This window comes from Bos indicus, chromosome 3 (genome assembly GCF_029378745.1).
Source record: "Bos indicus isolate NIAB-ARS_2022 breed Sahiwal x Tharparkar chromosome 3, NIAB-ARS_B.indTharparkar_mat_pri_1.0, whole genome shotgun sequence".
In the NCBI taxonomy this organism is placed as follows: domain Eukaryota; kingdom Metazoa; phylum Chordata; class Mammalia; order Artiodactyla; family Bovidae; genus Bos; species Bos indicus.
The window spans coordinates 75,233,423-75,247,050 of NC_091762.1; the positions used below are offsets into that span (position 1 = coordinate 75,233,423).

At 36.8% G+C, this 13,628-nt stretch overlaps 2 protein-coding genes across 4 annotated transcripts in view; one reads left to right on the forward strand and one right to left on the reverse strand.

Moving 5' to 3' along the window:
- Positions 1–11,815, reverse strand: part of SRSF11 (serine and arginine rich splicing factor 11) — a 50,390-nt gene extending 38,575 nt beyond the window's left edge. The window contains exon 1 of one of the 2 annotated variants that reach the window (XM_019957278.2): positions 11,714–11,815. The gene's annotated coding sequence lies outside the window, so the exon portion shown is untranslated. The remainder of the gene's footprint in view (positions 1–11,713) is intronic. The other variant, XM_019957277.2, reaches the window with a different exon arrangement.
- A 59-nt stretch (positions 11,816–11,874) lies between these two features.
- LRRC40 (leucine rich repeat containing 40) overlaps positions 11,875–13,628 on the forward strand; it is a 41,181-nt gene continuing 39,427 nt past the window's right edge. The window contains exon 1 of one of the 2 annotated variants that reach the window (XM_019957276.2): positions 11,875–12,085. In XM_019957276.2, the coding sequence (XP_019812835.2) occupies positions 11,935–12,085 (151 nt within the window). In that variant the 5' untranslated portion in view covers positions 11,875–11,934. The remainder of the gene's footprint in view (positions 12,086–13,628) is intronic. The other variant, XM_019957275.2, reaches the window with a different exon arrangement.

A 13,628-nucleotide genomic window follows, 5' to 3' on the forward strand; every position in this document is an offset into this window, starting at 1 on the left:
AGTACATATGTAACTGCCAAATACAGAGTCTTGTTTGATAAAGTTAATCAGTGTATCAGTACCTACAAAACGGAGGCTGCTGCAGTGACCTGGTGCATGCAACAAATCTAAACCTACGTCTGCCTGCACTTAGAGGAAACACCTGTTAAGGAAAACTAACATACAAATTCGCAATCTTCCAACTCAGTTTTAGCTAGCTTTCTTCGTCCTAGAAAATAAGACCTGCTAGCTTATGAGGAAATTCTCCACCTCTTGACCAATATCTCTTCTCATCCCTATAAAACTCCCTCTTGCCCAGAATCCCTTGGGAAAAGCGCTCCATGCTTGTCAGGCACAGTATTCCCCCAATCCATGGACTGTTTTCCCATGAATAAATGGCATTAAACTCCTTACTAAATTGTTTCAGTTTTGTCACTTGACAAGTTTAACTCTCATTAGAAGTGGCTACCATGTACCAAGGCATGCTACAATGTTCTATGACAAAAGGACAAAAAAATACAAGGGCTGGGTTCATGGTTGTCCTTTTTTTTTTTTTAATGTAACATCTTTTTATTCTTTGCAGTGGATACACAGAAATCTTTTCTATTATTCCATAGTTTTCTGTATGTTTGACACGTTATATAATGAAAATTACACATTCAGGCCAAAAAAAAAAAAAACACACATACAAACCATATAGTTCTGTGATAAGATAAATCTCTTAAATCATCAGAAGCCAGGTTATACATAAAAACTTACTGGACATACAGATAGACGGTGCTTCCAGATGCGAAACAGAGTGGCAAAAAAGAATCATTCTAATAAGGAGGATTCCTGAGTATTTTATTTTCAAATTATCTAGCAGCTAAAAACAATACTGGACTTAGAGCCAGAACACTGGCTAAGATAAAATACTACCTTGTTATTAATTAAGGGTGACTTGAGGAATTTCACTTCACTTTTAAGAACCTACTTCAGTCAGAAGCTGAGTAAGGAGTTGAATTATAATTTTGAAGATCCTGTTAGGTCTAATAGATAGATTGAATAACTACGTAATTACCTTGTGTTATTATTGTCTGTTTCCCATAGAAATGAAATAGCTCAAGGCAAATAACTAATATATGAAAGCAAATAACAGATATATCCAATATATATAATTTTAAATCACTTTAGACTCATTTAGGCTCTCAATTAAACACAACTCCAGCTGGAAAAGAATCTGCTTGCAATGCAGGGGACCTGGGTTTGATCCCTGGGTTGGGAAAATCCTCTGGAGAAGGGAACAGGCTACCCACTCCAGTATTCTGGCCTGGAGAATTCACAAAGAGTCGGACGCAACTGAGAGACTTTCATGTCAAAAAAAAGTACAGAACCTGGAGACAAGTATCATGTCTGTCTTATTTACTTTAACCCAAGGATCATAAAAATGTTAACAAAAACAACAAACAAAAAAACTCACAAATTCCTTCAAATATTATGTTTCAGGATTTTCCCAGCCCCTAGAAATATAGCAAGGAAAAAATTAGGCAACGTTTCTGATTTCATGAAACTCCAGCTTCAGTATGGCAAACTCTCAAACAAAAACAAAGACGGAAAACAGTAACGTGCTGTAGTGAAAATAAACCAGGATAGGTCTTCCCTGATGGTTCAGTGGCTAAGACTCCACTCTTGTAATGCAGGGGGCCAGGGTTTGATCCCTGGTCAGAGAACTTGATCCCAGAAGCTGCAGCTAAGTGTTCACCTGCCACAACTAAATCCCGCTTGTGGCAACAAACTAAAAAATCCTACATGCCGCAACTAAGACCCAGAGCAGAAAAATAAATAAAAAACAAATATATATTAAAAAAAAAATGACAGAAGATGGGGGAGGTGTTATCTGAGCTGAGACTTTATTAAAATGAGGAAGCAAGCCATCTGAATTTATGGGGGAAGAACAATCCGAGCAAAGGAAATAGGCAAGTAGAAACTTAATGGTGAGAACAAGTTTGAAACTTTCAAGGAAAGTAGGAAGAACCTTTTCCTTTGTTGATTAAATGCTTTACAACTTATATTTCACAGAGAGACTGGTAAAAAGATCCTTTCAGCATCATGTGGGAACTGCAGTGAAAGAAGCATGAAAAGGGAAGAGCCACAGCTCGTTTTTGGGAGCGAGTTTGGGAAGGCTTCCAGTTATATTTGATTGATGAATATGGCTCAAACAGTAAAAGAATCTGCCTGCAATGCAGGAGACCTGGGTTCAATCCCTCGGTCGGGAAGATCCCCTGGAGAAGGAATGGCAACCCACTCCACTATTCTTGCCTGGAGAATCCCGTGGACAGAAGAGCCCACTGGGCTACAGTCCACAGGATCACAAAGAGTCAGACACAACTGAGCTAACTTTCACTTTCACCAATCTTACTAATGGTTAATGCTATTTCTAATCCAAAGCAAAAAGCAACCTGTCCTTTTGCCCTTTCTAGTCATATTATGGCCTATTAGTCATGTTTGGCCTATACATGCATATTGCAGTGCATGATTTCTGATATATTTTTGAAACATGAGAAGTAAGACTCCCGATAGTAGGGCCCTATTGCTCACAGGTGGGCAGCTTCTGCTACCACCGCACCACTAAGACAAATTTACAGTGGTGCTTGATTTTGGAAAGTCTCTCAAAGAATATTACAAAATACTTTATGGAAACTCTCAAAAACAATACCAATCCTCTCAGTCATAAAGAAAAGCTTTTAGTTCTTTCCAGTATCAAGGTTCTAAAAGAGCTCATGTATAAAAGAATGACACTAGACCCCTATCTATACCACTCACAAAAATTAATTTGAATGGACTAAAGGCTTAAATGTAACACCTGAAACAATGAAACTACTCGAAGAAAACACAGGAAAAAAATATACCCCGATGTAGGTCTTAGGGAATGGTACTCTGGAGATCTAAAGCATAAGCAACAAGATTAGAAATAAACAGTGGGACTACATCAAACTCAAAAGCGTCTGTATAGCAAAGAAAACCATCAATAAAATGAAGAGACAACATACAGAATGAGAGAAAATATTTACAAACCGTATATCTGATAAAGGAAAAACACCTCATATCTGTTAGAATGACTAGCATCAAAAAGGCAAAAGACAGCAAAAATTATAGAGGATGTGGCAAAAAGGGGACCGTTGTGCACTACTGTAAGAGTGTGAACGCTTGCAGCCACTATGGAAACATAAACACCATGTTGGGATACTGTATCCCCATGACACGGGAAGGCCCACTGATGGATGACTAGACAAACAAGTTATATCTACAAAAATAAACAAAACCAAATTCATAAAAAAAAAGAGAGAGAGAGATAAGATTTGTTGCTATCAAAGGTGGGAGTGACAGGAGGGAGAATTGGAAAAAGGTGGTCAAGTGATAAAAACTTCCAGTTATAAGACAAATAATTACTAGGGAAGTATGATATAAGTATACTTAACAATGTTGTATGATATACATGAAAGTTGCTGAGAGAGTAAATTCTAAGCATTCTTATCACAAGGAAAAGTTTACTTTTCTTTTATCTTCTATCTATATGAGATGATGGACATTAACCAACTTGTAATCATTTCAAGATATATGTAAGTAAAACTTTTATGCTGTACACTTATACAATGCTGTATGTCAATTATACAGCAATAAAACTGGGAAAAAGAACTTCAGTAAAGATAGTTCAAAGGAAAAGACTTCATGTGTTTAGATGGAAATTCTTTAATTAAAAGACAGAATAGCCACAAATATGTATAATAACTTTATCCACTAGACACCATGCTCCCAGTTGGGTGAGTTACCTGTTACTACTAGCCACCTTTGTTTACACTATTTGAGAAGACTGTAGAGTCCTCCAAATTTGACATAATTTTGCAAATCTGCACAAGCAACAGGTCTTTTACCAAATTAGTTGTTAAGCAGCTCTTTCCCTCTAGCAAATATACTTTTTGAGGAGAGGGAAGACAATGTATTTATCTCTGTGTTTCTGATATCCAGCAATATTTTACTGGAACAAAGTAAACATTTGACAAAAACTTACTGAGTATCGTCTATGTCCCCTGGACAACAAGGAGATCAAACCAGTCAATCCTAAAGGAAGTCAACCCCGAATACATATTGGAAGGACCGATGCTCCACTAGTTTGGCTACCTGATGTGAATAGCTTACACACTGGAAGATCCTGATACTGGGAAAGATTGAAGGCAAAAGGCGAAGAGGGTGGCAGAGGATGAGATGATTGGATATAACCACCGATTCAATGGACATGGACTTGCGCAAATTCTGGGAGACAGAGAGGGACAGGGAGGCCTGGAGTGCTGCAGTCCATGGTGTTGCAAAAAGCCGGACACGATTTGGCGACTGAACAACAAATGTGCTAGAAACTTTATGCCTTACACAATCCACTCAACAAAAGCTTGGTGAATCAAGGCATTTGTTAGCTTTACAAGAAAGTTTGGTTGTGAAACTCAAACTATTTTGCTGTACATTTTCCCCCTATAGCTACAAAAAGCAGTAAGAAAAACATAGGAAATAAATTGCTGCTTACAAACTAAAGTTAAAAACTTAAAAAAACAAACAAACTTACCTACAGATCTACTTTGTTCTTCTGCTTCTAAAAATTATACAACTGATTTTTTCTTCTATTTCTAATTCAATAAATTAGATAACTGTATAATGATTAATATCTATCTTCAAGTCAAAATTGTAAATCCCATGCTCCCTTTTCAGAAACTAAAGGACACGTTAGCATTAGGGATGGACAGACACACACCAGAGTAGGAAAAGTCTACTACCACTGCTGCTAAGTCACTTCAGTCGTGTCCAACTCTGTGCGACCCCATAGACGGCAGCCCACCAGGCTCCCCCATCCCTGGCATTCTCCAGGCAAGAACACTGGAGTGGGTTGCCATTCCCTTCTCCAATGCATGAAAGTGAAAAGTGAAAGTGAAGTCGCTCAGTCGTGTCCGACTCTTCGAGACCCCATGGACTGCAGCCTTCCAGGCTCCTCAGTCCATGGGATTTTCCAGGCAAGAGTACTGGAGTGGGGTGCCATTGCCTTCTCCAAGGTAAAGTCTACTTACTCCCAAATACTTGTTTTAATTTATGTTGTCTGTCAATAGCAGACATTCCGTATCCACATTATAAGACTGACAGAGTACTTCGAAACTGTAGGCAAAAATCTGTATTTTTCATTTCATTTTTCAAAGCTTTGTTTATGATTAATATAGAGGGAAGAGTAGTTAGAGCATTAAGATACTATTGCTTATATCTATATGCACAGTACTCTTAGCTGTAGTCCATACACATTGTTTGGAAAAATCAGAGTCAATTTATTTGTAACAGATTTGTTTGGCTTTTGGAATTGAATGGGGTCAACAGAAACATTTGGAGGGCAAAGCTCCAGGTACTGACTACTCACTACTATCTTCTATGTTTTGTAAGATTTTTTAGAGTCTCAATTGAGAAAAAGGTGGTTTGAGGGACAACTCAGTTCAGTTAACCTTTAAAAAAAAAATGCAGTTATTTACATGTATCTTTATCTAATAAATAGTTTCAAGCATTTTAATATTAAAGAGTTTTCCCTGATTAAGGAATTAGACATTTGCACCATCTGAGCTCTTTTCCCCCTTATGCTATAAAATGAACTGTCTCTTCATATAGGAAATCTTAGGAAACTGATAAAACCCAAAATGTACTCAACTCAGTAATTTGAAGATCCACATTAACTGTATGCTTTTGAAATGCCCTTTAATCCTCACAACATTTAAAAGGTGCTACAGTGGATTAACAATGCAGGCCTAGAGTCAAATCAAAGGAACTCTGTCACCAATTAAGATATTGCAATCTTTGGCTTATTAATTTGTGCTTCAATTTCCTCATTTGAAAAATAATGCCCATCTCACTGGGTTGTGAGGATGAATTCTGGATGAAATGAGAATATTAATATAAATGCTTAGAAAAAATATCAACTATTACTCCTACTCTACAATTTAAAAACTTTTAGTTTGAAAAATGGTAACCTCACCTGGGTTCTATTTTATACCACCCTATTTTAGGCTAGTACCTTGAACTATTTCTACTTCATCATTTACATTAAAGATATCAATCAGAAGAGTTTATTTATATAGTGGAAAGAGTTTCTTACTAAGAGCTCACATTCTAATACAGGTTTTTGGTGATATATTCTCTTTTAAAAGATTATAATGTATTATGGATATCAAACACATATCACAGTGCCCAGCACACAGGTACTCAACAAATGGAATATACCATTACAAAAAAGTCTGTGTTCAACTTCCTCTGTTTTTTTAACAGATGAATAATAACAGTAATACTTCTGTCTAACCTTAGAGCATTACTATCAAATGCGAAAATACTTTGTAAGTGGTAGTAAACACGTGAAGTACACTATTATTAGTTCTTTCTCTCTTAAGAGGGTGCCACAAAGGAAACATTACAACAAATTTCAGATTTTCATATTCATTTTGTTCCTAAAGTAGCATTTTACCAATAGTATGTGTAAATAGATGATAGCTAAACAAAACATTCCTTTTTTGATAAAACACAAATGCTTCATGGAAAACTCCTTCTAGGAAGGGTTCAATTACTTGTCTCTATATTTAGAGCAAGATCACTCCCTATTCTAATTTTCAAAAGACAAACAACTCCACATACACTTGATCAATTTTAAAAGTACACTGCCATGGGTCGGAGCAACAGACTATCAAATAACCAAAGCACGGATCAGAAAAATAAAAAGGCAAACATTAGGAAAAACATAAAATAAACTGAATTTCTGACACACGCTAACGCTAAAGACCACAATGATTTTTTCCTTCAATTTCTATTTCAGCTACTTTTAACTATGAACAACTATTAGTTTCAAGCCATAATTAGCTCATGTAGAGGTCTAAAGCACGTGGAGACATTGATTAAATTATTCTGAAGGAAGGAACAGATGGGGAAAAGATAACTTTTTAGGAAATGAGGAATCAAAAGAAAAGCAAAAAAGCAGCTCTAAAATGGAAAAAAAATTAAAGCTGTATATGTGTGTGTTAGTCACTCAGTCGTGTCTGACTCTTTGTGAGCCCATGGATTGTAGCACACCATGCTTCTCTGTCCGTGGGATGCTCTAGGCAACGATACTGGAGCGGGAGGCCACTGCCTTCTTTATTAAACGTCAGGTAAATTTACTGACAAGTGGAAAGCATGTTATCTCTAGAAAGATGAAAAGCAAAAGCTCTGGTTTCACAGATTTGTATTGTGAGAACCAAGTATTTAAATGTTCATTAGGATTTTACCACACCCCTCCCTGGCAATAATAGTACCATTCAAATCACGTAAGTATAAGTAACTGTGATATTTTAAAGGATGGAAAAAAAATGATTAAAAAAAGTAGTGGACAGTCGAAGGTATTTTGAAAGTTAAGCTAGCATTTATCTTAATTGCAATTGTGAATATAAATATCCTATCTGCAAATTTACAATCAAATTTTTAAATAAAAATCTATTAGTTGTGAATGTCAACAAACTATCAAATTAATATTTTTTCCCTTATCAGCTTAAGTTGGTATTAAGAATAAAGTCTCAGGAGCCATATCTTGTCTTATTAAAGCTGTTGGGGACGTTTGCTCATAGAGAACAACATTTACCATATATAATTATTGAGCAAATTCGTCTATTAGACAAATCTAATGTTGGCAGGGATAATATAAAGTCAAATATTAAAATAGTGGATTTTGATAAAAATTATTAAAAAAATTTTATTTGGTATTGATTTTGTATTTGTTAACACAAAGAATGGTATGAAGTACATTCCCAGGTTTACTGTCCTAATCTTATCTCTATTATTACTTTACTACTTTAGATAAACAAAATCATAAAACCTTTACAATTAATGTTAAAATTAAGACTTTAAGTCACAGATCACATTAATCATGGAAAAACAAGCAAGAAAACAGCTACTAAATGTTAGGAGTTAAGAATCTCTAGGGATAATGAATCTGTCTGCAATTCAGGAGACCTGGGTTCAATCCCTGGGTTGTGAAAATCCCCTGGAGAAGGGAAAGGCTACCCACTCCAGATTCCTGGAGAATTTCATGGGCTGTACAGTCCATGGGGTTGCAAGAGTCCGACACAACTGAGTGACTTTCACTTTCACTTTTCAGGGATAATGGAAACATTTTCAACTGATTTTAGAAAAAGAAATAATACCATAAGTGCTTCTTATTTAATGACATACGCAAGACTGCTTTAAAACCTCTGTTTTAACTTACTTTCAACAGATAGACTATACGCAAACAAAAAACACTAAAAATAATCAAGATATAAAAACTTTAAAAAAACGGTACTTCCTCCACTTCATGTGAAAAACAGTAGCAATGTAAAAGCCTCTTTATAAGAGGAAAGTAAAAATATTTTCCTAATTCTAGTGGACTTTTACACTGAAAGTAGATAGAAATAGAAGACAAGATTTATATAAAATATTAAACCTCCTAGAACAAATTCACTGCTTCCTGATTCAAAACTAAGAGAAACAAAGGGAGCATACAAAGGATATACAAATGAATAATCTAAGTAAAATGCACTGTCTCAGAAAAAATTACCACACACAGCTCCAGTAAAAATAAAATGCAAGTCAAAGCCACATTTGAAACTGTGAATAAATATGCAAAATATGTACTGCCTTCAAGGAAATAGTATGTTTTCTACCGACTACTTTTAAAAGCTGGCAGTTGTCAGTTTTAAATAGAAAACAAATGTCCAAAATGCAATTTTCAAAAGAAACTAAAGACATGTAACAAGCACCATTGAAGTTGAATATTTAAAATATGACAAGTCCATGTGCAAAATAATTTGCTCTCCATTTTGACAATTTAAACCAATTTATTTATAGACAAAGGGCAAACACAGAAAGAAAATTCTGAATAATAAGTATATGAGAATATAAAACATTCAACTCAGAATTTTTAATAAGCAATACCTGTTAGGTACAACAGCTTGTCAATAATGACTGTTAGACAGTAGAATGGTCTCTTAATAAATAACTTTAGCATAAAATAGCAGTTCTCACAGATAAGGCAATATTCTGAAAGGTGAACATTATAATGATTCAATATAGGCTAAATCTAAATCTGCCATTTTACAGAAAAAGAAAACTTCCCAGACGTTTTGCCTGCAATCAAATTCACTTAGCTCCTGATGACATTTAAAAAGTTGTGCTTAAAAATGTGCACAAATTAATGCCATTTTCCTTTGTCACAATTTCTCAATCTGCCTCAATAGATTCATCTTATCAAACGTACCTTTAAACACAGAAAATATCTAACACATGGCAGTGTTCATAAGAATAACACAGCCATATTTTAACATCTTATTAAATTTTAGTGGTAGTGACAAGCCACTCTACCTTACTTTGATAAGTCTTACTTTCTGTTATGAGACAGAACATTATCTCTGGCTGATCTAATTCTCAATATATATTTGACTTCTTCATTTTCTGTTTTCATTTAGCAAAGCTAGAAGAGCGAAGCCTTTCATACTTTAATAAAATGAATATAATAAATTGTAGCTAGGGAAATTCTATTATAATGGTAACTATGCAGTCTCCAGCCCTTATACAGGATATACGTTTCACATTGTTTTAATAATCTTTTTTTTTTTTTAAAGCAAGTACTTGAGCTTCAATGCCCATGTTGAAAAAGGATTGGGTTTTTTGTTTTAATGTATTCTTTTGGAAGCGTTACAGTTTATATACAGTGCTAATTCCTACAAATATAACTATACTTTCTCAATAATAATATTGAGAGTATTAATAATTCTCAATAATAATAAAAAATATAACTACACTTTCTCATAAAGTTCAAGTTGATAAACTTTCAGTTTGCATCAATCTGAGACAAAACCCATGATTTTCCTGACTGCATGAGGTAATAATTTTCACCTTTACTTGTTCAATCTGCACTTGCTACACAGGTATAATACATGGTGTACTATACACATATACTTGTTAAATTTTTATACATGTCAATTTATATCTATTGAAGTTTACCACAAGTGTGCAGTCACATGGATTTTTCAGAATTACTCTGCCATTAGTTAGAATATGCTTCTCATACAAAATGCAAGTTTCAATATAATACTATAATTAGATGTCAATAATGAAATATTTAACATCAAGTAAAAGCACAATAAATCAAAAAACTATACCTTGCCTGTAATTTTTTAAAAATGCTGAGCTATAAAAGAGTTTTAAGGGGGAGAGGTGGCTTCTGTAAATTTTTACATTCAAGCAACTAATCCTCCAAAGGTAGGCTTCTACACCCTAAAAAAGAGAAAATAAGAGTTTTCTGTAATAATTATCTCTTAAAACATAACTGAAGTCTTCCTAAAAATGGTTGGAGGACAAAAGCCAGTTGAAAATGATGAAATAAAAATCACTAGGCAAATCATAAAGAGGGCTAGGTTCAAATACTTGGTCACACCACTTAGAGAAACTTGTGACCTTTGGCGAGTTTCTTAATCCCTTCCACCTTCAATTTATTGGGTGTTTATTAGGGATCTTGCAAAAACTATTATGTTCCTTGCTTCAAAACTCACCTTTTCTTGCTTAGGAGTGTAATTACTAGTAGTGCTGCTCACTTTCGATGCAAAGGACTCCAGAGAATTAAGAGAAATAATCGAAGGGGTGGGGGACTAGAAGCCAAATTTTATGGTTGGCAAGAACCTAGACTCGGGAAAAACCGTGTGTGTTGCATAATTCGTCAGCGGGCCATCATATTACCTTTTAAATATCCTAAAGATCCCCAGCCTAGTTGAGGGGGCTTAGGAGAGTATTTATTGGTGTATGCTTTTTAAGACAAAATTACTTTAGGCAAAAGAAAAACCTACCACCCAAGGCAATACTAAAGATGATGAGTTGTTAATTACATATTGAATGACTCATTAAAGCTTTACATTTCAGATAGAAACTAACTTCCCAAGATAACCGACTTTGAGCAAAATTTTCATCTTCCGTTCGGAACTGGATGGAGTTCCTTTCCCCACCAAGCGCTCAATATTTAAAACTGTATTTTCACTTAATTATTTAAAAAATCGAATGAGAGAAATGATTAACCCTAAATTAATGAAAAAGGAGTTAACTTTAAAAGCTGTCAAGCAAACGGCCTAAAGTTACACAGCTTGTAAGCTACAGAAGCAGCTGGGATTCGAACTCGTATCTCTCGAGCTCCGAAGAGCAAGCTTTTCTCGCTCTACTCAAGCTCGCGCTTACACTGGGCTCCTCTCAACTGTCTGGCAAAGACGACACTTACTATGAAGCTCTATTTTTTTTTTTCCCTTCCCTTCTCTGTGGCCAACCCTTCCATTTCACACTGCCTCATGCTGGGCTACAAATTCCATGCAACAACAATCAAGGTGCACTAATGCTTAAGAGTCGGAGTAGAGATCAGAAGAACCGAAATCGGCTTTACTTCCTACGCGGAACGGAGATCTGGCGCCAGCACCACAGGCGACAAACACAGGCAGGGGTCCAGAGAGGCTGCAGACCGCGCCCAGGTCTCAAGTTTTAGTCAAGGCCCACGTTCCGGCCAGACGAGAGGCGCAGAGAAGGTTATCCTTTCCTGACACCCTCGCCGCCGCGGGAGCACAAAAGAGAAGATTGCAGTCGCAGTAATAGTGCACACAGTAAACTCAACACCGTTCTTCAGCCCGTTAAACGCACTTACTTGAGCGAAGTAATTCCAAGACACAAGGCTGGCACCGGCAACGGGTAGGGCTCCTCTGTCCTCCTGCCCCAGGCGCTGGCGATGACGACATCCGAGTCGCGCCGCCGAGAGCGAAGGCCCGGCGCACGCCGCGCGCGCTCCCGATAGAGGCGGGGCGGCCCAGCGGCGCCACCGTTAAGCGTCACGGGCGGGACTCTGCTGCGGAGCCTCGGGCTTTGAACATGTCGCGGCTGAAGGGGATAGCGGGGCGGGATACCCGAGCGGGTTTCCGAACTGAGAGCAGAGACTGCAGTGCCTGCGTACCCCAGGGACTCTTAAAGGCGGCTAGGAAGAGCGGCCAGTTAAATCTGTCGGGCCGCAACCTCAGCGAAGGTAAGATCCAGAGGTACGACCCGTTTGTGCGACCTGGCACAAAGCACTTGCCCCTGGTAGCCTCTCTTTCCTCTGGCCTGGCTTTGGTTACTTTTGGCTCCGTATCCTAGCCAGGATCCCGCTGCTGGAATTCGGGCTTTTATCACATTTCCACTGGTTTGGTCAGCTTGTTCGGTTTCTACTTTTCGTTCCAGGAAATGTCTGGTGCAGGGAATGTGCTGGGGATATGGCCAAAATTTAAACGGGGCGCTTTCTGGGATTCCCACATTCTGTCGGATAAACAACATAATGTTTGACTAAGTTAGCTGTCACATGATGGGCACATGCTTTGTTTCTTTGGCCCTGTGTTCCTTTTAATTTAATCTCTTAGGTCATTTACCAACGCCAAAATTCTGTGTTTCATCTGTTCCTTTGTGCATATCGAGTAAATGACACTGTTCCCTGTTCAAGTCCCTTTTCTGTCTGCATGTGGACAGAATCCTAAATACAAGGAATATTTAGCATATTTCCTAAATTGAAAATCAAGATGGATGCCAAACAAAGTGAATTCGGGGCCATCCTGAAAATCTAGTAAAGATCAGATGCACAAATCTGGATACCATGAGTGATTTATAGTCAGATACTCTTCTGATTTTCTGTTGTGTAAGGGAGGGCGTGGAAAGTGCGGAGAGGGAGATTATGGCATTATTCCTGTAATGTTTTCCTTTACTTATATTTAGGTTTTAGGCCATCTGGAATTAAAAGTTTCCCTTTCCTTGTAATGATTGCTTTTTTAAAATTCTGCCACGTATACAGTTGACTATGCAAACAAGCACTTGCTGAATGAAAGGATATATGATAAAATCTTTGCTCTACTTAGAAAAAGTTTTAATCAATGGGAACATAAATATTTTAAAATTACTGCTGTGCTTGTACACATGCTTATTCCAGAGCCTGGAACTTTCTACATGATACCTGACTAGGGTTCACTTCTTGACTTCCTCAAGGACTCTGCTTAGATAGGTCTTTCTTCACTACCCTATCTATAATAAATTCTTTTGGTAACATTGTATTCTCTAACCTGTTTTTAATAGCATTTATTATTATCAGAATCTGTATTCTGTATTTGTTTATTGTCTTCTCTGCCCTCTGCTAGAATATTAGTTAGATGTGGTCAGGGACCTTCATTTTGCTCATTGTGTCCTTAGCACTCAAAGTCGTGCTTGATACATAGTAGATTCTTATTAAACATTTGTGGAAGGAATAAGTAGATGAATGAGTTATTCCCAAAAACTAAGTGTGTGCTGGAATGTACTTATTGATTGGACCCAGATAGTTTAGTCTACTAAAGTTTCAGGGAGCAAATGAATTTTGATTGTCAAGTGTTAAAGCAGCCTGATATAACTCCTGCTTGGTCATGATGTTTAGATGTAGTTTTTGTTTTTTGGAGTAACCCCCTGGTTTTAATGTCTCTGATTTTGGTATCAGAATAATGCTGACTTCATAAAATGAGTTGGGAATTTTATCTCCTTTATTTTCTGAAAGGTTCTCTAGAATTAGTTTT